At 36.4% G+C, this 24,138-nt stretch overlaps 1 protein-coding gene across 8 annotated transcripts in view; it reads right to left on the minus strand.

The window, feature by feature from the left end:
- Positions 1 to 24,138, minus strand: part of ARHGAP29 (Rho GTPase activating protein 29) — a 108,202-nt gene that overhangs the window by 29,463 nt on the left and 54,601 nt on the right. For 5 of the 8 annotated variants that reach the window (XM_009001739.5, XM_078332568.1, XM_002751116.7 and 2 more), the window contains 11 exons: positions 20,425 to 20,582; positions 19,723 to 19,859; positions 19,345 to 19,449; positions 17,040 to 17,138; positions 15,879 to 16,018; positions 15,404 to 15,592; positions 14,678 to 14,815; positions 9,729 to 9,961; positions 8,172 to 8,499; positions 7,788 to 7,896; positions 2,078 to 4,938 (listed from right to left, as the gene is read on the minus strand). In XM_009001739.5, the coding sequence (XP_008999987.1) occupies positions 4,058 to 4,938; positions 7,788 to 7,896; positions 8,172 to 8,499; positions 9,729 to 9,961; positions 14,678 to 14,815; positions 15,404 to 15,592; positions 15,879 to 16,018; positions 17,040 to 17,138; positions 19,345 to 19,449; positions 19,723 to 19,859; positions 20,425 to 20,582 (2,517 nt within the window). In that variant the 3' untranslated portion in view covers positions 2,078 to 4,057. Of the gene's footprint in view, positions 1 to 2,077; positions 4,939 to 7,787; positions 7,897 to 8,171; positions 8,500 to 9,728; positions 9,962 to 14,677; positions 14,816 to 15,403; positions 15,593 to 15,878; positions 16,019 to 17,039; positions 17,139 to 19,344; positions 19,450 to 19,722; positions 19,860 to 20,424; positions 20,583 to 24,138 lie in introns of those variants that run through there. The other 3 variants (XM_078332569.1, XM_017974961.4, XM_035252201.3) reach the window with 1 other exon arrangement.

Raw genomic sequence — 24,138 nt, forward strand, 5'->3', positions numbered from 1 at the left:
TCTATGCTGATTTAAGCAATGGAGAAAGAAGAGCTCTTCCTTATAGTAGTAAGATGCCAACCAAAGCAGAAGTCATAGACTCACCAGTTGACAACCAAAATAGTAATTGATTCAGTCAGGTATTGTCAATAGACTCAAACTAGCTGGTGAAAATTTGATGAGAAACAGGACACTTACAATCTTTAAGAATCTCCTCACAAAGTACTTCCTAATTTTAATTTTACAATGGAGAAACATAGTAGATACCATCTGAACCAAGTGACCAAAATTAATACCACCAGAAACAGGACAAATTGACATTGTGTGCATCTGGGCATGACACATTGAGAATACAGCATTGTTTCTGTGGTATTGGACAAAAATGTCTATCCTAAATCTTATGGGAAACATAGATACACCCAAACTAAGGAACATTTTACAAACTGGCCAATACTCCTCAAAAGTCAAAGACAAGACTGAAAAGCTGTTCTGGACTGAGTGAAACAAGAGATAGACAAATGCACCATGTGGTCATGGATTGGGATGACAGAACACAGGAACATTACTGAGGCAATCAGAATCAGCAAATTGAATGTGGTCTATGGATTAGCTCTCATTATGATGCCAATGTCAGCCTCCTAAATTTGATGGTTGTACTGTGGTTATGCACGAATGCCCTTATCTTAAGGAAACACACACTAACATAGAGGTAATGGTGCAAGAAATATTTTGGCTGGGATAACATTGAATCTGTAAATAAATGTGAAGTAAATGAATGCCTGAGGCTTCTAGTTTGTGTACATTATAGAGTGCTGCATTTATTTAAGATCTCCTTAAACGCTTCCTGACATCGTCTAACATGTTCTCCATTAAGATCTTGTATGTCTTTTGTTAGATTTATTCTTTTATTTTTTTTTTGAGATGGAGTTTCGCTCTTGTTACCCAGGCTGGAGTGCAGTGGCATGATCTCGGCTCACAGCAACCTCTGCCTCCTGGGTTCAAGCAATTCTCCTGCCTCAGCCTCCTGAATAGCTGGGATTACAGGCACGTGCCACCACGCCCAGCTAATTTTTGTATTTTTAGTAGAGATGGGGTTTCACCATGTTGATCAGGATGGTTTCAATCTCTTGACCTCGTGATCCACCGGCCTTGGCCTCCCAAAGTGCTGGGATTATAGGTGTGAGCCACCATGCCCGGCCTAGATTTATTCTTAAGTACAGTATTTTATATTTTTAAATAATATTGAAGAGATCTTTCTAAAAACTTTCACTTCTCTTAGTTGCTGATATCCAGGAATACTACTGACTTACGTACTGATTGTGAATGTAGCAACTTTGCTAATCCCTAGATGTTAATTGAATATTCTACATATATAATCATATCAACACATCACCATAATTTCCCGGCCCTAGGAAAGAAAAACCCACAGAATTCCATTGACTATAACTTATTTAACAATATAAATGGTTTTCATTTAAAGAGATGTTTCTAGTTGTACAAATGCTGTAAGTAACACGATAGCTGGAAATAGTGTAGCCACAGTACCATCTTTAAATCACCCAAATAACTGAGGTACAATTCTATCTGCTTATGAGTTCACTAGGCACCAAGTTTTAGGAATCGTATAGTCTTCGTCTCTGCATCAATACAAATAAACTGCCTAAGTAAGGTACACTAAAAATTTAACATATTGTACTCATAAATTCTAATTAAGTTCTTCATAGGTGAAACATGGCTGGGGAAGTTATGATCAATCCTTCAGAAACAACTTCTCAGAACGCTGGACAATACGCTTCCCCACAGGCTTCCTGGTGTCCTGGCAGCACTAACAGGACTCCCACTGTTGCCCTTTCCCTTTGCTCACATCTTTCTATATGGCATAAAACGACTTCTGGATAAATGATTTCCGCCACATTATTGGGTAGCACAACACAGTGCACACTGTGGATACTCAACAGCAACCTCTTCGAAAGAGATATTTGCCTCAGGGCCCCAGAAAACTAGAAACCATCTAGAGGCTGAAGGCTCTAAACTAGACAAAATGCCAGGGAGCCCTAATGATAGAAAGGACCCAAAAGTGAAACTCTTATTTCTGAGCTGTGAGGGAAACAGAGAAATGAGTTTATTACATGATATAACCTTTGGGTTGTTTCCATATATTAAATAGGAAAACTGAAAGAGTTCAAAAGTACATTTTCTAAGTTTAAGTATAGGATGATGAAAATGTTCTAGAGATGAATCGCTGCTCATAGTTGCAAAACAATGTGAATATATTTAATGCCAGTGAACTATATACTTAAAAACAGTTCAAGTGGTAAATGTTATGGGTATTTTACCACAATTAAAAAATTTTAAAGATGCATTTTCTATTGTTAAAAACTACCAGGTATTATTTAGCAATCATAGTCATTAAGAGCACTAATCATCAAGATCTGACAGCCCTGTGTTTGAGATTTGACTCAACCTGTTACAACTGTGGAACATAGAAGTGAGTCATTTAACTAAGCCTTAGTTTCCTTATCTGTACACAGGAATAACAACATGCTTACCCACCCGTTATAGGCCGATGTGAACTTGAAATAAAATAATTTATGTAGGAACTTAGTAAAGTTCCTGGCACAAAGAGAAAGCTCAACACATGTTGGCTCTAATTTTCTTTTAAGGTTTTCACTGTAATATGATTCCAGTATATTTTGTACAATGAGGACTAAAAATAAGGCTTAACCTTAAACTCTCATACTGTTAGAGGCAACAATTTAAAAGAAGCCATGAGAACTTGAAATAATTTAACAAGTTGATATATATATATATAACCAAGTATAACACAGTCATACAAAAACATTTAGTAGAAATATAATTCACAGATACAAAAACAGGCTACTTTATTTTTTGTCCCTTTTATATCCTATTTTAGACAAAATGATAAAACTCAGAAAATAATAGGAATGTATTAGTCCTAAAAACTGGACATTTTATAAATGAAACAGATGTGATCACCTATACATTCTCTTAAATTCCAAATAATGAGGCTTACTGACCTGTACTCTCAGAATCAACTTAAATAAATTTTAGCTTGATTTGGATGGAATATATACTCTTTCAATAGTTGACAATCCAGGTAGAGCAAGTATATAAAATGATTCATAAGTCAAAACATTTCATACAAAAGGAATGGTTTTAACAAAACCCAGGCAATATCAAGAGGAAATGCACTGAACTTAAAAACTTCTGAAACAGCCATTTTTTGGACCATTTATAAAATACCAAAAAGCTCAGAACTGTTGAAAAACAAGTTTATATAAAATAAAGCCAAGGGGTGAAAAACTATCAAATGTATTAAAACCATCTAAAGCCAAATAAAATATAACTGAAATATATAATTTAGAAACAGGTTTAAGTGCATTTTCTTTGTACAATTTAATTGACTACCACATGTAAAAACCGGCAATTAATTAAAAGGCAATTAAATACAGATTTGCAAGCCTTTTGGCCATTATGTAAACACTAAAAAATTAAGTGAATTGCCAATTGAAAAATAAGAGCTTACATACATATCTTTAAAAAGTACAAATGGTAAAAGATGCACTATAAAATTGTATGAAAAAAACATATTCATACCAAACAAAGATCTTTTTAGGCACTTGCATTCAAAAACATTCCTTTTATAAATAAGCACTTACAATAGTTTCACTCCAAAAAAAATAAACCTGATTTTCCCCAATTGCACCTATCAGTTGAGAACTATATCATATATTAGGGATGCATTTAAATGGACCATTTTATGGGGAAAGTCAAATGACCTTTTAAAAAATATGAATCCACATATCTTATTCACAACTTCACAAACACAGAATTTAAAGATAATTCCAGTGAGGCACAAATGTGACCCTATCAAAACATTCTATCATTCAATATTACCAACAGAGGATAATACAACAACCAAAGGCAAAACCCATGATTTAGCAGTTCCATACAAAAGGGGCCCTGTCAAAACACTCTTTCATAATCATAAAACAAGCACAATACCACGAAACAACACAACAACAACAACAACAAAAACCCCTGAAATTTGACAACCCTATACAAATTGTGGAATTTCATCTTCAAGGTCTTCAAACTGTTGCATTCGTTTTAGCCTTGGTCTCTGACATGTTGGATTCACATCAGGCAAGCCAACTTCCTCAGAGTTCTCTTTAGGTTGACCAGTTCCCTGCCCAGGACAAGCCGATGCTTTGTCTGGGTCTGGCATTGACTTCACCATGAGACCTTGGGGATCGTGAGCTGTGCCAGAAGGCACTGCTGTTGAGGGTGAAGCTGGCTTCTCCTCATTCCCCCTGACACTGATGGCGGGAGCATGTGGTTTATAAAATGTTGTCCAGTGTTGAGGCTGCAGTGTTCTGGGTGCTCTGACAGGAGCAAGAGGGTAGGAATCCGAAGACCGTCTCTCAGATACCTCTCTCACCGACCTGACTGGCTCTATGTATGGCTTACTGGGCTGAGAGGCACTGACAGAATGGTCCCCGCTAATCTGGAGGGGTGTCGTCACTCCTTTTTCCTGGAGTGCACTGGGCATGATCACTGTAGTCTTGACAGTTACACTGTTTTGTTCATACTGTTTATCCTGAATTTTCTGTAGAGTTTGCTGGTCAAAGCCATTAAATTTGGAACAAACAGTAGTAGCAGTGTCTTTTCTATTAACTCCTTCAAAGGCAGGATTCTTATAAAACTTGTCTAAATTTACATTTCCCATATTTCTGCCATTTCTCCCATTAGGAGGGCTTGCAAGAAGTAGTCTATCTATAGGCAAACTTATAGGTCTAATCTTGGTCCTTGGAGTACGCCTCTCCAGATTGTTTGTTGACCTATCAGATTTCAGAGAAAGTGGCTTAGGGGTTTTACCATCTTCTGTCTTTTGGGATGCTAATTCAACTTCTTGGTCTAGAAGCAACTGTGCTTTGTCTGAAAATGGAAGAAATCTATTTAATTTCATCTGAGAGTCTGAATGAGTTAGAGATGAATACTCTATCAAGACAACAGGAGTCTTACATATTTTTTTCCAACATAATATTCTCAGTTAACTATGCAGAGGAGTTAAATATTTGCACAGTATTAAAGGTGTATATTGAATTTAAAAGTTCAAATTTTTACTTATTTAAATCAATATGATGAACAGCTACAAAATACAAAAAAACATTTGCTGAGTAACTTTCTTTTAAGTGCTGTGCATGAGTACTTTCTGGGTCAAAAGACTATCACAATTTCAAAAGGCAGACATTGGAAAATTAACCTCAGAAAAGTGACACTAATTTACACACCAACCAGATGTAAGTGTGCCCTGAATCCCAAGGATTTTGCCAACTCGCTCAATCTGCTTGTCAGTTACACTCAACTCAGTGACAGCATATCATATTAGATGCCTTAGATACTCTCCCTATCTGATCAACTAATAAAGCATAACATCCATTCTGTCAAATGAAGGCTGAACGCTCTTAAGTTAAAAAAAAGGCCATTTTCCCTATCTGCTCCCAGATTTTCTTTCTTCTGCAGTCTGAACCCACAGTCCATGTTTTCTCACTTAGAAGTCTCAGTTCCTCTAACTCTATGCTTTTTTGCTGCATCTAACCTAACAAATTCCAATTCCAGGAATGTTCCAGCCCTCCACTCTCCTGCTTTTCTGTTCACTGCCAAAACACATCCAACAACTCTGTGCCTTGACACCATCCTGACTCTGGGCAGCAGCCGGCCCCAAGCATAGCATGCAGTTCTTTCCCTGCCACCTAGTCCTTCATCCACATCTCTTGGACAGTGGTTTGCAGACAGGTGCCCACCAGAGTCACTTTTTGGTTGTTGTCTCATCTGACCTTCTTCCACATTGGGACTGCTGCCTCTCTTTCCTGGGTTCCAAGGCTCTTTTTTTTTTTTTTTTTTTTCGAGGCAGAATCTTACTCTGTCACCCAGGCTGGAGTGCAGTGGCACAATCTTGCTCACTGCAACCTCTGCCTCCTGAGTTCGTGATTCTCCTGCCTCAGCCTTCCAAGTAGCTGGGATTACAGGTGCCTGCTACTATGACTGGATAATTTTTCCATTTTTAATAGAGACATGTTGGCCAGGCTGGTCTTGAACCCTTGACTTGAGAAGAGCCACACACCTCGGCCTCCCAAAGTGCTGGTATTATAGGTAAGAGCCACCACACCTGGCCCAAGACTCTTCTGATTTGCTTTCCCTGGTCCTCCATACATTTATAGAGCATTCTAAGGGACCTGGTTCCTTGCAATTGTACTGTAAGCACCAATGTACATTACAAGCATCCTGAGGAAAAAACTTAAGAGCATAATAGAGAAGAGTTCAGACTCTGAAGCCCAGTTGCCTGGGTCCTGGTTCAGCCCTGCATGCCACTTCTGCACTGGGCTAGGCAATCCCACTGTCCCATGTGTCTTCATCTGTGAAAAAAGACTCCTACATGTATCTATGTTGCCATGTAGTCTAAATGATCTACTAAGAAAAGTGCTTAAAAATTATTTTGTATGTAATAAACACTGAAAAGTGACATTTATTATTACTGTTCCTAAAAGCTTCATGGGATAGTGAAAAGGTTAGGTTTAGGAATCAGAGAGAACTGGGTTCAAATGTATTAGGAGCACAACCTTTGGCATTAGTCTCTTTCAGATTGTTAGTTATGGGTTGAATGAGGATAATGTTATTTATAACACAGAACTGTTATGAAGATCAAATGGAATCAAACAAATGACAGTGCTTAGCACAGAACAGGCAGGTACTTGGTGAATGTTAGTTCCTTTCCTTTTTTTTTGAGATGGAGTTTCACTATTGTTGCCCAGGCTGGAGAGCAATGGCTCACTGCAACGCCCGCCTCCCAGGTTCAAGCGATTCTCCTGCCCCAGCCTCCCAAATAGCTGGGATTACAGGCACCTGCCACCATACCTGGCTAATTTTTGTATTTTTAGTAGAGACGGGGTTACACCATGTTGGCCAGGCTGGTCTCAAACTCCTGACTTCAGGTGATCAGCCTGCCTTGGCCTCCCAAAGTGCTGGGATTACAGGCATGAGCCCCACAACTGGCCCTCCTTTCCTTTTTAGACCCTATACTCACTGATACTTGATTACACATTAAATTTAACATACATGGCTGCAATGTGAAAAACTGGAATTTAGCTATAACAATGCAGAAATGACAATACCTAATGGAAGCTTTTCCACCAGCTTAACAACTAGCAATGACAGCAACTAATATCATAAAGAGAAAATAAGTAAATAAAATGATTGTTAGTCAAGGAAATAAAAGACATAAACATCTGTGTGTTTAATGGGTTAAAAGTAGGCCACGGGTAAAAAGCATGTCAAAAAAAAGTAGGACTCTAAATTTTTTGCATTTCAGGAGTCTAGTTTGACTTTATATGAGCAGTTAGTTCAATGCACTGAACTATGGAACCGGAAGATTCTAAGGAATATCACATTGCTCAACACATTTCTACCTTGATTTTAGCTGATGGCAAAAAGCAAAAACAAAACAAAATTCAGAAGAAACAAAAAACACTTATAAACTTCAAGATGTCTGATTGTACGAAAGACTTTTATGAAGAATGACATTCATTTAAATGCAAGGTACATTAAAAGGCAACTTTCTCAATGGCTAGCCAAGATTTGTTAACTAATAGAGGTTCATTCTCTGGCTTTCCTCATCTCCCCTCACCTTGGCTTTAATCATGGTTCTACTGGCAAAGTTTTAAGTAAGCAAACGTGTGTGTGTGTGTGTGTGTGTGTATAATTTTTTTTTTTACATGGCTACTCACCATTGAGACATGCATCACATTTTTCTAATGCATTTTGCTTGCGTTCTGATTCCTCAAATGATGTAGCTCGTTCAAAAATTTTGCTTTCACTCTCTGCAGTATGAATATCCTGTTGACGGAAGAGATATTTGTTCTATTTAAAAACATATTATTATGCAAATGGTTGTCTCCTAGCTATTTTTTTTTTTCATTTTAGGTTTTGAAGAACATGTGAAGAACATGCAAGATTGCTGCATAGGTACACACATAGCAGTGTGGATGGAAGATAATTTTTAAAATAGAAGAAGTAGAACACAACCTCAAAATAAACAGTTCAAAGATTTTTAACTTATTAACATAAATATTACAAGGTTCTAATATAATTTCATAAAGATCAAAACTCACTTCCTTTGAAGAAAAAAATGGTGACTTCATGGAATGTTCAGTGTCTCTTTCTTCTGGTGATAACAGAGGCTTTGGAAAACAGCCTTGATCAACCTGAGGTGAAACAACACCTGTGCTACACGTAACATCTTGTGGCTGTAGGGACCCATCGAAGATCTTCTGTGAGTAAGTAATGAGGAACTCTACCAAGCGGGCTTGATTTGAATACTCTGCAAGGGAGGAGATGGTGATAGGAGCAGTTGTTGGCCTTGGCCTAATGAGACTTGGTCCAAATATCACCCCCAAGTTTTTGGAGTTCATCTTGTTTTCTTCTGCATGATCTACTACCCTGCAAAGTAGAACACATAAAATTGTATGAGATTTTCCTATTAGAGTTCCTTGATTGTAGCTTACTATAGGATAGAGAGGGTGGAGGAAAAATGACCTGCACAAGAATACTAGGGGGAAATAGTCTAGGAAAAGGTTACATTTATTTGATTAAAATATTGACCACATGCCAAATAGAGTTTCACAGTATCGGAATAAATTTCAAGTTGAAGGAACTACTGCAGTTTTGCCAGCAGAAAGAAAAAATACCCCTAAAAACTGCTCCCATTTCAGTATACAGTATATCCTTCCAAGTCCTTATACTGGGAACCTAAACATCAATGTCACTTCTCTCACTGCCCATCTCTAGTCTTCAAGCCTAGAAGATTTTCCCGTCTAAAGATCCAGTTCCAAAGCCATTCCCTCTCCTCTGGCCTCACTTCAAGCTCTTACCACCATTTATTGCTATGACTATTCAAGGAGCTCTGAATTGTAATAAAGGCCTCCTCTCCAACCTAGTTTCCATATTGCTGCCAGAAAAATCTAAAAGGCAAATCTGAGCCTGTCAAATTCCTGGCTCGAAATTCTTTAATGGGTACCAAAGGAAGATGGTCAACACACCTGCCAGGCATGCAGGACTTCATCAGGCCTCTATCTGGCTCAGTTTCTGCTACTGCTTGCTATACTGCATAGCCTAACTAATTCACTTACATTTCTCAGATGCACAATGCGCTCTCGTGTCTCCACGTCTATGACTTTGTGCCTGGAATGCTCTTCTGTGTAATTTTGTCTATCAAGATACTACTTGGTTCTTTAAGTCTGATTCAAGGGCTATTTCCTCTGATTTATGCCCCACCATGCAATCTTCCTCTGCATGCTGCGCATAGCTGTCAGAACAATGATGCTGTACTCTCCTCGTCTGCAGATCTGTCCCCCCAGCTGATGAGACCAACAGATGGCTGAAACCCTGTGTTTTCACTCTTGTTTAGACAGCCAGAGCCTGGCACACAGGAGGCATCTGGGGGAACTATGTTGGCTGCATGTACATATATATCTTCAATGTCTCCCTTGTCCTTACACATATTGGAAATGAAATGTTCATTTTAAAAGTAACACTGCAACAATATGAACACACTTAACACTTAAGAATGGCTAAGAAGGTAAATTTTGTTATGTGGATTTTATCACAATTAAAAACAAAAACAAATCAACTGTCCACTAATGGATGCTCTAGTTACATAGAATTCTTACCGCTTAAGATGTACTATGAGATAATGAAGACTGTTAAAATTTGATGCTGGCAATTGTCTTAGAAGGTCTTTGCTTTTTAGAAGAATTCTGTTTATTTCTATATACATATTTGGCCATTTTTTGTCTTCAGGATTATCCTTTTTTGTCTCTTGTTCTTCATTTACATGTTGGATCTCTTTTGCAAGGTCTATAAATTCCTTGTACAATCGAAATAAAATAAATGGTTCTGGGAGCTAAAGAAATAAAAATACATTAGGGGTGAGGATTCTATTTTTTCTGTTAATAATCAACTATTACTGACAGTTACAGAGTGATTTGGCATGTCCCTTTACATTAAGATTTAAAGTCAATCTACATTTAGTAATGTATATATTTGATACAGATGTGGTCTATAAGGTAAATCTAGAATCATCATCATAAATTGTGTCTGTATTAAAACAATGTAACTGATAATCAGTAAAACTAAACCTAAAGCTGCATGATAGAATTTTACAAGTCTGATATATATCCTCTACCAGTTACATTTATGACTCCCCCAAAGTCAGTTTTATCTTCAACTGTTTTACTGAAATAAAACCCAGGATAATGCATGAAATAAGTTAAATTAATTAAAAAGGCTAATAAACTGACTTTTATTGATATGGGAAAAATAGCAAGAACAAAAACAGTCAACATTTCATTTATCTAATTTTTAAAATACATCTTGAATTGCCATAAGTAGGTCAAAGAAAAAGTACCTCCTCAAACTAACAAAGGGCATGCCATTTTGATCTGCCCAGTGTCATAACGAATTTCAATGTTTCCACTTGTTCTGTAGTGAAATACAGGGTACCGCTGATTACTACTTGATGTCCTATTTTATCTGTGGTGAGGTAGGTGCTCTTTTCTCTGGTTTCCTCTGCTGGTACTAAAGAGGGGCAGCCCTGAAATCAATTTCTACCTACACCACTCTGGGATCTGAAGGAAAGTCACTTAACCTCTTGGAGCTTCAGATTTCCCATACAGTTAATGAATAGAATGAAGGCTACTCTCTAACATGTGCTTTAAGAATTGAGAATGGGGCCGGGCACAGTGGCTCACGCCTGTAATCCCAGCACTTTGGGAGGCCGAGGCAGGTGGATCATGAGGTCAAGAGATCAAGACTATCCTGGTCAACATGGCGAAACCCCGTCTCTACTAAAAATACAAAAAATTAGCTGGGCATGGTGGCACGTGCCTGTGATCCCAGCTACTCAGGAGGCTGAGTCAGGAGAATTGCCTGAACCCAGGAGGCGGAGGTTGCAGTGAGCCGAGATCGCGCCATTGCACTCCAGCCTGGGTAACAAGAGTGAAACTCTGTCTCAATTAAAAAAAAAAAAAAAAGAATTGAGAATGGTTTCCCACATGAAAGTCTCTGTCACATGATATTTCTTAGACAGAATGAGAACTGATAGTATTAGACCCCATTCATTTCCTCTCCTTGCCTGGCTAGAAGAGACATAGAATGATTCATTATGAGATTTAGCCATTCAAAGGTACTTGGCCTCTATTTTTCAGTTGAGAGTCCTGTAAAATGTGATTAACCCAGTAGTTTCCTGGGCTAACATGGTAGATCCAACAATTATACCCAATTTCTTTCCCTGTAATCCCATTAAAATACAGTTAGCCCACAGGGCTGGGAGGATAGGAGAGGAGACAAAAGTTTTACTTCATAAGCAGAAGAGTTGAAGAACACATGAGAAAGTACTGACTTAGCAGCTCTGAGAAAGCTGAAATCTCAAACTGTGAACCAACATGACTGACAGAATCCTAAGGAGACTCAGGCACTGTCAGCACTAGGACTCCTGATTCTGCTGGTAGTTGGGCTATCTGAGACGGATTAAATCTGTAGATTCCTGTCACAACTTCACACTTCTGAGCAGCCTCTTCCCAAGTAGTCTCAAAATTTATTCTCTGGGCAGCATAAAACAGAGGGTCTCTGGATGAGCAATGTCAAACACAAAGGACAGATAGGCAACTATCTGAAAATGGGGATTCAGTGACTATACATGCTGTGCTAAATGTAGAGATCCTGAGTGCTTCTTAGTCTACTTGGCTCTTATAGGACTGGTACCATACTCTAGGCAAGGAAAGACCTTCTCTGGGGTATCAGACTAGCCCAGGAGCAGGGACCTATAGAGATAGAGGCATCAAGTGTTTCCCAAACAGCCCACCTAGATCACCCTACAATAAAGCTCAAAGTCTTCAAACCCTTCACGTGTTTAAGAGCTTTGAAAGAGATTCATTTTAAGCAGACAACCACAAAGACAGAAATCAAATTGAGTAGAAAAAAAACCAACATAAAGGTCTAGAACTGTGCTGTTAATATGGTGGCTACAAGCCACATATGGCTACTGAGCACTGGAAATGTGGCTGTTCTAAACTGAGATGTGCTTTAAATGAGCAATGTTCAGATTTTAAAGACTCACTAACAAAAAAAGGTAAAATTATTTCGTTAGTCATTTAAAAATACTGATCAAAAGTTTAAATGATATTTTCAGTATGTTAAATAAAACATGAAACTTAATTTCACCTGTTTGTTTATGTGGCTACTAGAAAATTCAATATTGTATACGTGGCTCACATTACATTTCTATTGGACAAGGCTAGAGAATAAGCCAAGGAAAGAATCCTTTAAAAAAAACTATAAATATCCTCAGATATTGTAGTCATTAAAAAAGAAAGTAAGTTGCAGAAAGAACAAAAACCAGAGTTCTGGGACATTAATTAATACATGATTCCAGGAATAAAATAGTTCATAGCAAGGGAGAAAGATAAAACTGAGGAAATCTCTTAGAAAGTGTTGTAAGAAAACAAAAACAAAAAAAGAAATGAATGATAGAGAAACGATAAGGGAACTAGAGAACCTGTCCAGGTTGTATCCAAATAAGAGTTCCAGAGGGAAAGCACAGAGAAAATAGAGGGGAGGAAATGAGCAGCAAAATGGGAAGGTTCAAAAATAGAGGACTAACCAGGATTGGCAGCGCTCACAGAGAGCCCTGAATAGTGGATAAAATATACCCGCATCAAGACATATACCTATGAAATTTTAGGATAATGGGAGAAAAAGAAGATTCTACAAGCTTTCAAGGAGACAAAAATCATAGGCCATATACAAGGAGTCAGAAATGAGGATTTCAGGCTTCAAAGAGAACAAAAAAAACCTCCAAATTTCTAAAGAAAAATAATTTTCAGCCTAGAATATTAGAACCTTCCACACTATCAACACAATGATATTTCCATTCAATAGAGTACAATATAAAGACATTCACGGATAAATAAGGTTTTAAATATTTACTCCTATTCTACCTTGCTCAAGTATGGGCATGACCAAAAGAGGAGAATGAAAAGAAAAGGGAAGACATGACAAGTGTTTCCTCAAAAAAGAGGGGGAGGTGGAAAAGATACCCTAGGATGGTAGCTAGTTACCCTATTTTAAAAAAATCCAGTGCAAAATTATAGCTAATAAGGAGAAATAAGTTCTGGTGTTTTTTTTTTTTGAGATGGAATCTTGCTCTGTCACCCAGGCTCACTGCAACCTCTGCCTCCTGGGCTCAAGCAATTCCTCTGTCTCAGCCTCCAGAGTAGCTGGGATTACAGGCATGCACCACCATGCCTGGCTAAATTTTGTATTTGTGGTAGAGATGGGGTTTCATCATATTGGCCAGACTGGTCTCGAACTCCTGACCTCAAGTGATCTGCCTGCCTTGGCCTCCCAAAGTGCTGGGATTATAGGCATGAACCACCACACCTGGCCTAGTTCTGGTGTTTTATACCACTGTAAGATGACTGTAGTTAACAATAATATATTATATACTTTTGAATAACTAAAAGGAGGGTATTGAATGTTCCCAACAAAGAAATGATAAATGTTTGAGATGATAGATAAGCTAATTACCCTGATCTGATCACTATGCATTACATACATCAAAACATCACTGTGTATTCTGTAAATGTGTACAATTATTATATGTCAATTTAAAAAATAATTTTTTTAAAAGGATCCAGATGGGAGCAACAGAACTGCAGAGATTTACGTTGAGGACTATCATCGCTATTCTCTCTGACATTATCTCTTCATTTTCACCCGAGGACAGAATGTCAGCTAAGCTTGGCTCAGATCTTTTTTTGTACTTGGCTCATGACAATGTGCTAATTAACTTCTTGCAATCCCTCCATGAGCTGCTGCTTGATGCTACTAAAGTCATTTACTTCATCTCACCGAGTACTCTTTGGACCTACTCCTGCAAACTACAGGTATAACAATGAGCAAATTTAAAAAATAATAAAGCAGCCTACTCCCTGACCATATTCCTGCTAGAACGTGCAGTATCCAGCTTATAGAACAGTCCTTCCCAATGCTCCAAATGTATTTAATTTTGTGTTCCCAGGATGGATTCATGACCTTGCCCACTAACCTATCACAACGGCTATTTTAAAATAACAAAGGCAAAGCCGGCCTATGATCCAGACTGCTTTATTTACTTCATATAACAGTGTGGATACTGGGCTTTCCTTACACAGCTAGATTTAAGCTTTGAAGTCAGTTTTCCAAAGCTTAACAATACATTGTTTAGGAATAAATAACAAGTATTAAAACTATTAAGAAAAGAGAGAGAGTTATGATTATTAAAGACTGCCCTTGTGGAGTTAGGGGGATGTAACTTGGAAGAGAAACATGGGGGTCTTTTATAAGGTATTGTAATATTATATTTTCTTAAGGTGGGTGATGGGAGATGAGCTTGTTTTTATTATTCTTTAAACTGTACATATATTTCATATACTCTTTGATCTGTGCACTAATAATTAGCAAGATACTCATATGGTCTATGCCAATGAAAAACCATGTATAGCAAATGTTATCAGCAAAATATAAATCATATTTTTGCTGTTTTTAATTTAATAGTAGGTTTCAAGGGTAAAAATGTTACCTGCCGAAGATATAATTTCAAGACGTCACAGATGTCATGTGAACTAAATTCTGAAATGTCTACCAAGTGCATTCCATTTTCCAAAGCTTGACACAGTTTTTCAGTTTTTATTTTGTTTCCACATACACGATAAATTCCCTTGAATAGAAAAGAAAAATATTTTGCAAAATTCTTCTTTAGTACAAGTGGCTAAATGCAGTATAAGTGAAAATCTACATATATTTGATTTTCAATCTTTTAACTCTATTTCAAATTTTATTAGTATTTTAGAAAAAAAACTATTCAAGGCCAAATTAAGTAACATTTTCCATAGAAATCTGAATACATTCAGTTATTAAAGATTATGCATTGGCCATGTGCCTGGGAGGCCAAGGTGGGACGATCACCTGAGACTAGTTGTTCAAGACCAGCCTGAGCAACATAAGGAGACCACATCGCTACAGAAAAATTTTTTTTTAAATTAGTCAGGTATGTTGGCATGTGCCTATGATCCCAGCTACTCAGGAGGCTGAAGTGGGAGGGTTGCTTGAACCTGGGAGGTCAAGGCTGCAGTGAGCAGTGATCATGCCACTGCACTCTAGCCTGGGCAATAGAGCGAGACCCTGTCTCAGAAACAAAACAAAACAAAAAATACAGTAAGCATTATTTTCCTTTAAAGTCTCCTTTTCATTAGAATAGGTTAAATAGCCATTTATGCTTTTTAAATTTTTAAGAGTTATAATGTACCTGTAGACACAAAGCTCTATTCTCAATCTCTGAGGCACATATTTTGAGTATAAAAGGGATGCCATCTGGTTCCTTTTTTGCAACTTGTGTGAATTCTGCTCCAAATAAGTGTAGTTTTCCTGGAAGTTTCTGATGACCACAAATGATGACTAAATTTTCCAAACATTTTCGATGACAAACAAGGAGACACTACAAGAAAATGACAGTTTGAAACTGGTTAGTTTAACCTTAAAACTATTCACAACTGGGCAAACTGCAGGTGGAGGGAAACATAATAAAAATGAGTTTAAGAGGCATAACTTGTGCTATTTGAAACAGATTTAACAACAAAACAAAAGATAAAATTTTAGAAGGCATACTGTAGTACAATTTATTAAACATATATTTGCAAAAGATCCTAAAAAGTAAAATTAATAACGAAAAAGTATAAAGTGAAAAGCATAAAAGAGCCAATAAAATTCCAGAAAGATCTTACCTCTTCACATTCAACACCTTGGAACACTACAATGCCTTCACAATCCCTACACTTCGTGGGGGATCTCAATTTGCGAAACTTGTGTGTGAGAGCTGCCTTTGACATCAACGTTTTCTTAAATGTTCCAAGGGAATTGGGTCCTTGCAACAGAAACAATTTATAAAAATTGTAAAATGATAGAAAAATTATACCATGTGATACCATATTTTGAATACTCTTCAAACTCTGTAATCATTCATATATTATAAAAAGCTTTGAAGCTGTACTATCAAAATAGCTGCTTAGCATCCAATTTGTAGATCCAATTTAGAGATCTCTTAAAAGGCATACACATTTATCAAAGATTATATCTATGAATAAAAATCATCACCAAGTCACTAAGATAATTCTAAGATAACATGGCACAATGTTTTCAGAATCAGCATATTTACAGTTATTAATATGCCCTTTTATAAAGCTGGGAAGGGTGTTCACAAGTGGCATTAGAAAAAGCCCCTGTAAACAAAGAAAAATAGTTGTATGAGGTTAGAGTGTTAGCATTATCTGCATTACAGATAAAGTTATTCTTAATTCATTATAAAATTATTAATATTAGCTAGTTACATATTAATATTATACAAGAGGTCAGATATTTCATTAATTTAGGAAATGATGCCAAACCAGTTATCTGTAGGCATACAAAACTAATGTATATGAATCTAATTCAAGTCATTAAGGTAACTGATTAACTTTATCCTTCAACATCCACAACTTCCTTGTCCTCAAGAAGTATACTTATTTCCTTTTCTTGCTTGGTTTCTTGCATTGTTTCTTTTGAAGGAGGTTTTTAGAATTTCTTATGCACTGTAACCCTTTTAACACTAAGTCATACTATTAGATTTATGAAAATGCATGATCTCTAGCCTGTTATTTTAGCACCATGCCAGTACGTTTTACATCAAGTAGTTTTGCTACCTATTCTTATCTTTGTATTTGTAACATCTGGTTAATACATTACTGACCCATACTTACACATAATTGTTGGGATATATTTAAGTCATGGTAATTTTTGTTTTTTAATACACAACAAAGTATTGATTCTTTAAAATTATACTATTTTTCTAATATCAGTGCTACTGATTCAGCTGATTTAGTGGGACTTCATTAGGATAAATACAATACCAGCTTCTGAAGGGGAAGGTGGCTCTCTTTCATCTAGATCATCTGCAGAGGACATAGTTCCACTGGATGGTGTTCGTGGAAGTTTTCGATGAAAGTCTCCTAAAAGAAAATTGTGGATATAATTACCTGACCATTCACCGTAGAATTTTCAAAATGGGAAATGTTAACCCTTTTGAAATAACACAAGTCATACTATTTTATTAGCTTCAATGTAAAATTTGCTTCCATTCTCATACTCTGGGTAACAGGGAATTCTGATACTCATTCCTGGGAACAAAAGGAAATTTAACCAAATCTGACTTTCTCAAACAAATTTAAAACGGATGCTCATGTAGTCCAATAACACTGTATTGCCAATTTCTGATAGTAAGTATTAGAGGATTGTAAACTCCACAAGTATAGCTGATATTTTCCATTCATGTCTAATAGCTACTATGTGACAGAGTAGCTGGCACAACAGTAAAGTTGTCATTAAATGTTTGCTGAACTAAGTTATAAATGTATACAATACAACCAAAAGCTTTCTAATATACAAAAATCTTTGAATATAACAACCCAACAGTAACGTCACATTTATGTTACTGGCAAGACGGGAGACTGGGAACCAGGAACAATAGCCCAGTTATACTGGCAGGGAGTTGAGACCACAGGATACAAGCTACGTCAGCAAAGGACACCGCCATATGTATCAAAGCATGTTTGGAAGTAGCTCAACTGGGAATGAGGCTTATGTACTCCCTGCACAGGCCTATATCTAAGTAGAAAAATTCACCTTAATGTAGGCCCTAACAGTTTCAGATTCAGAGTTAGGAAGGCCTTTACAAATTATTTTAAAGAACATCCTCTTCCCAAAGGATTTTTCTTCACAATATGCTTAAAGGTAGCTATCTAGTTTTCACTTTGAATGCGCTCCCAATGACTGATAAATCACAAGGTCATATTGCTCTATTTTATAACTATCTTAGTTGTAAAATTAGAATATTCCTTATATTACTGAACAGAAATACGCCTCCCTATAAATCCCAGCCTTGGTCATATTTTTCCCAAATGGAGCAATCAAGCACTCTCTAACTTTAATCCCTTTTTACCTCCAATATTTGAGGACAGCTGACAGGTTTCCAATTTTCCTCTTTCCCAGGCAAGGCATTCCCAGGTTTTCACCCACATATCAGGTGATGTGGTTTCTAAAGTTTTGTCTTTATCACATGAAGTCTTATGGGATCCTAAATAATTCAGGGCTTGCTCTAGATTGGGTCATAATTGCTGGAGCTATCTAGAACCAGTTTGTTGTTATGAAACTAATTACAAATATTCAGCTCAATATTAGGCTCACATTTCCAGAATGTTCCTTGAACAGTGCTAGTTTTAAAGAAGGCAGCAAAGTGGCAGATGATAATTTGCCTACAAACCCCAGTGCTGCATGAAAATATTTTCCTAACTTTAAATAGGCGAGATTTATCTAAATGAGTAAAACTTCTGCAATATGTAAAAGAAGAAAAAGGCCTTGGAATCTGAGATGGGTCAAATCCTATAATCTAACTCTTAAGATCCTAGGAGAAAGAAATGTTGCCAGAAAGAATGGGCCTGGAGCAGTCTTTGGTAGAGGAGTAAAGAATGTTGGATGTAAGAATCTCATGGGTTCAAGTGCTACCTTCTTCTCCTGCTAGCTATATAACCTATGCAAGTTACCCTCTTCGAAGCCACAAAGGGAGACTTCAAAACACTTACTCTATTTCTCTCTGAGGATCATGAGATAATCTATATCAAAGTATCTTAAAGCACATTTGTAAAAAATTAATAAGAATAAGTAGTTGCAGGCACAGAAATAGCAAAATGACTTTATCATAGCAATTAAGTATCAAACAATCCAAAAGATAATGATAGTTATATTCACAGAATATACAGCTGTGAAAATAAAGATGGCTACCTAATTCACATAGATCTAAAATAATGCATGAATGAAGTCACAAGAGTATGATTCAGAAGAGAGCAAAACTTCACCAGATATAGGTACTAGCAACATTTAAAACAGCTAGAGAATGTTTTTAAAACATTTCAGGATAATGGTTTCTTCTGGTAGGAGACAGGGCAATGTTACCAAGGTGGTGTACACAAGGGGCTTCTAATACACTGATTTCTTAGGCTGGGTGGTGAATATATGAGGGGTTTTTAAAAACCATTTTTTAAACTGTACACTTTCCTCTATGTGTGGAAGTTCACTATAAAAACAAGACAGTTAAAAAATATCCTAAAAAGGACTGATCTTTCAATGAGTTTTCATTGCTAGACTTAAATATTGATGTACCTGGACTTATAGATTCTGAATCCAGAGATCTAGATTCGCTGCTCCCTCCAGTACTCTCAGAGTCACTAAACATCCCAAATGTCCATGATCTTATAAAGGAAGGACCTTTAATGAAAAGAATAAAGTCAAAACTTGGCTACAGGTGGATTTCATAAGGTAAAATACTAACATTCTATCAAGTGAGACAATTCAGATTTCTTTAACAATAACCAATTATCAACTTTAAGACAGGCACCATGGTAACAACTGTGAATGAGATCTCATAAACTTATAATCTAAGGTCTGATCTTTAAATTCCAGAGCACCAATTAACTTAACAATCACATTTGAACAATCTGAACTTTTGTAAATTAGCACTCTCTTCAGTGTGGAAACTACCTGTTATATCTGCACTGTTAGAGCATCTGTCCTCTTCAATTTTATTAGAACTGTCAGGAAGGCGTATAACATCCTCTAAAGAGTTGGCTGGTCCAAATCCAGAAGTTTGGGAACTATTTAAATGTTTATTTACATTTCTGGAACAACAACAACAACAAAACTCAACATTCCAGAGTGAGTAATAATCAGTCTATTTCATTCTATGTTTAGAAAAATCTATTAATGATCATAGAGGAATTACACTAAATATTAAAAACATCATATTACATGGTTTAGCTTCTTATAGGAGTTGTAAATATAGCTTTTTAATTATTTGTGCTTATTACAATGGAAACATGGGAAGGAATAGCAAAAGTATAATTAATAATTCATGTCATGGTTAAACTTTTCTAGCATGACCTCTGGAAAACATAGGTTAAATTTTGTGGACATTCAAAATATGTAAGGCTATCATACGCCATTCCCAAAGGATTTTTAATTCTTAAAGAAAAGAGGTCTGTGCCAAAGTGGAAAGGCTTACTGTAAGTGAATTATATCTATTCCTTAAATACATCTACTTTGATACCATAAAATAACATTTAAAGGATTCAGAAAATTTTTAAGTTAATTTTGTCAGTCAGAAAAGACACCTCCTTGGACTAGATACTTAACAATTAAGTGTTTTATATTTTGAAATAATTTTGTCTATACATTAATTCTCACCCATCAACTTTTTCTTCTTCAGTTGAATTTGTGGCCTTGACAAATTCACTGTACTCTTGGCCTGGGTCATAGAGTTTGGCACTATCACAGAGAGACTGTAAACTGTTTGCAAGGGAAGCAGCCTGCAGATGCTGCATATGGAAGAGGTTAACTGTTACCTATGGACACAGAGATAAAAGGCAGAGTAACTCATGACATACAGAATGCTATACAAACATACATTTATTTCAATGACTGCATCAATAAAAATGCTATACAGTGAAGCATAAAGCACTGAATTTCACTCTGAGCATACTACGTTGCCTAATTTTGCATAATGTCTAGATTAGGGGAAAAAAGTAGGTTTAATCTAATATCTAGAAGTAATCATTTCCAGCAAAACTGGCTTTTAGCTGAAAAGTTCAAAAATAACTTCACAAACTCCATGCCCCAAATGGTTCACAATTTTAGATGAATGTGTTTCTGAGGATCCTCATCTCTATATCCTGATGGTCTGATCACAACTGCCTAAACTCTTTAGTGAAAGACAAGGGGAAAACACTTCCAGTCATACAACTATTATTTAGACTATTTTCACTTTTTTCAGTCCTATAAAAATAGAAATGCTTAACTACAGTACTCAGTTCTTATAATTAGATATTGCCCTTGAATCTATTCAAAATACATTATTCCATTGAGTTTCACAAATGCCTAAATATACTATCACTATCATCACTTGTACTAACAACAACAACAGCAGCAGCTGACAAGTGTGTACAATATGCCAGACCCATTCTCAGTGTCTTACATGAATAAACTAATTTGATGTTCACAAAAACCTAGGCTTTGAGTATATTACAGCAAACTGATAAGATACTGGTCCTCATGGACCTTTATGTTCTCCTGAGGGTTGTATCTAAGAGAAGTAACAAATTATGTAAATAAGATACTTTCAGGTATTGAAAAATGCAATGAATACTATATTACAATGCCAAATTATGCAGTATGATCAGGTTCATGTTTGTCGAAGGGTATTTCCAACATGGTAAGTTAGGGAAACCTCTGTGAGGTGGTAACATTTGAATTGAGACCTGATGTAAGAAAAGCTTCACAGAGATCAATCCAAACAAAAGGAGGAAAGAGTGCAAATGTGAATGGGAGAGAGCTTGTAATGCTCAACAAACAATTGAAATGTCAATATGGTTGAAGTATATGGAAAGAGCTGGAGCTCTGGTTTAAGATAAAGCTAGAAAAAAGAAGTGGTCATCTAAACCATGGCAAGGTGTTGGAATTTAAGTGCAAAAGGAAGCGGTGAAGCATTTTACACAAAGCTATAACATGATCTGATTTATTCCTTAAAATGCCACTCTGGCTCCTTCATGGGGAAGGTATTTAAGAGAAGCAATGTGAATAAATGCTAAATTTTGATTAGCTTAATGTTATTTCAAAGACTGTCATGTTCCTCTTCATCTCTCTTGATATACCAGATGATAGGATAATTAGCCTCTAAGTCCTTTTCAATGTAGATAGGCATTTCCCTAAGGATACTTGACTCTGCATAAATAGTATTTGAAAAATACACACAACAGAATAGCTTATTTGTGCCCTAACTCCTTCAAGAAACAAAGAAAATTCAAACTCCATAAGGTACAGTCTAAATCTAGCAACTGGCTATATTAGAGCATTATTTAGCTAAAAGTAAACTGCTATCTTGATCCTAAAGGTAACCTGCATGCTAGGTGACCTTCATCGAATTATTTATAATTTTTTTAAACCAGTTCATTAAAAAATTGAAGATGCAAATGAATCACCTGGAGGATCTTGTCCAAATGTAGATTATGAGTCTAAGGATCTGTGTTGAAAACCAAGATTCTATATTCCTCATAGGCTCTCAAAGTAATGTCAATGTGACTGGTCCAAGGACCACATCTTGAGAAAGCTTTCTAAACTTTAGTTTTCGATCAGTAAGATGGAGCTAAAAACTTGATAGAATTTTGTGAGAATTAAATGAATTAATGCAGACTAAGAGCTTAATACGCTGGCAGGTATGTAGTCAAATCTTAGCTATCATTAGCTATTGTTTGAGGTAAAGGGAATTTGTTAGCAATAAATGATTAGCCTAAATGACTTCTAAGATATTTTGAATCCTGGATTTTATAATTTTTAAAAATCCTTTCATGATTCTTTAAGTAAATCACATATTACTTAATTAAAATTTGGAAAGTGAATGAGATGCAATTTTAAACACTCAAAAACATTTTAAGTAAGACTTCTGGTTCAGATGGAGTAAGCTGATGTCCCCCAGTCTCCTACTGAATTCACCTAAAAATCCTGAACGGAATGCACAACTTAAGACTCTGAAAAATAAATGGTAGCAGTTTATTACAGAAATAAATTACAATTCAAGGTATGACCAATTTAGTGATAGGTCTACTCCTGCCCGCTCCCCTGCTCAGCTCCTACTTAAAGCCCATGCTCCATGCTCAGCTCCTACCCAATTCTCCAATTCCCAAAGTACAAACTGAGTGTAGGCAGAAGAAGGAGCTCCAAGAGAGGTACTTTCTCGTCCAAGTAACAAAAGTGGGAGAGGATGATGGAAGATGTGATGAAAACAGTAGAAGAAAACTCTCTGGTTTCTTTTGAATATTTGTTTTCTCTCTTGCCCCAGATCCCAAGCAAGTCCAAATCCCTAAGACCCAATCCTGTGGCAGTAGCAGTGATGGCAGTAGTAGCTGAACAGATGCCAAAACTCTGATGGACATCCTCCTTTATGACCAGATGAACTGTACTCTAAAGAGTCAGAGGGGTCTGAAATTTCTGTTACTTTTTTCTCTTTATCCTCCCCATACTTGGCCCTCAGAATAGGCAGACCTAAGCTTCTCAGCCAGGAGATTGGGAAGGGAGTCACATATAAGCTGGAAAATGAAACTAACTGTATCAAATGGCTGCTAAAATTGAAAAAAAAAAAAAAGTTCAACACAGGACCTAGGATAAGGTAATAGTGAAAACGTCTAGGATATAATTCAAAATTACCTCTCCTACAAAGAACCAGGGAAATCTCAACAACTCACAGACAAAAGACAATAAACAGACACAAACATTGAAATGGCTCAGATTTGGGATTATCAGATGAAAACTCTAAAACAACTATTACATAGGATTCAAAGAAGTAGAGCAAACAATCTTGAAACATGGAAAAACAGAAGTCTCAGCAACAAAATGTAAGATATAAAGAAACAAAAGAAAAATTTATTGCTGAAAAATAAAATACCCTGAACAAAAAATTTACTGGACCGACTATATGGGAGAATGGGGATAACAAAGGAAAAGAGCCTGTAAACTTGAAGGCAGATTAATAGAACCATATAAACCACCAAGAGGAAAAAGCTTTGGGGGAAAAATAGAGGATCTCCAAAACTTCAGAAGATTAACAAAAGCTCTAGTGTTTGAGTTACTGGGTGTCAGAGAAAGAAGAAAAAGAATACTACAAAAATAATTAAAATAACAATAGTTGAAAACTTCTAAAATTTTGCAAGAGTCAAACTTATAGAAGTTCAACAAATCCAAAACAGGAAAAACAGCAAAAACCAGGTCTAGATACATCTTAAATGGATGATAACCAAAGACAAAAAAAACCTCCACAAAAACAGCCAAAGAAAAACACATGCCACTATTGGGGAATGATAATTCAAATGATTACTGGTATCTCATGAGAAACTATGGATGCCAGGAGGC

Source organism: Callithrix jacchus, chromosome 7 (assembly GCF_049354715.1).
Source record: "Callithrix jacchus isolate 240 chromosome 7, calJac240_pri, whole genome shotgun sequence".
NCBI lineage: Eukaryota > Metazoa > Chordata > Mammalia > Primates > Cebidae > Callithrix > Callithrix jacchus.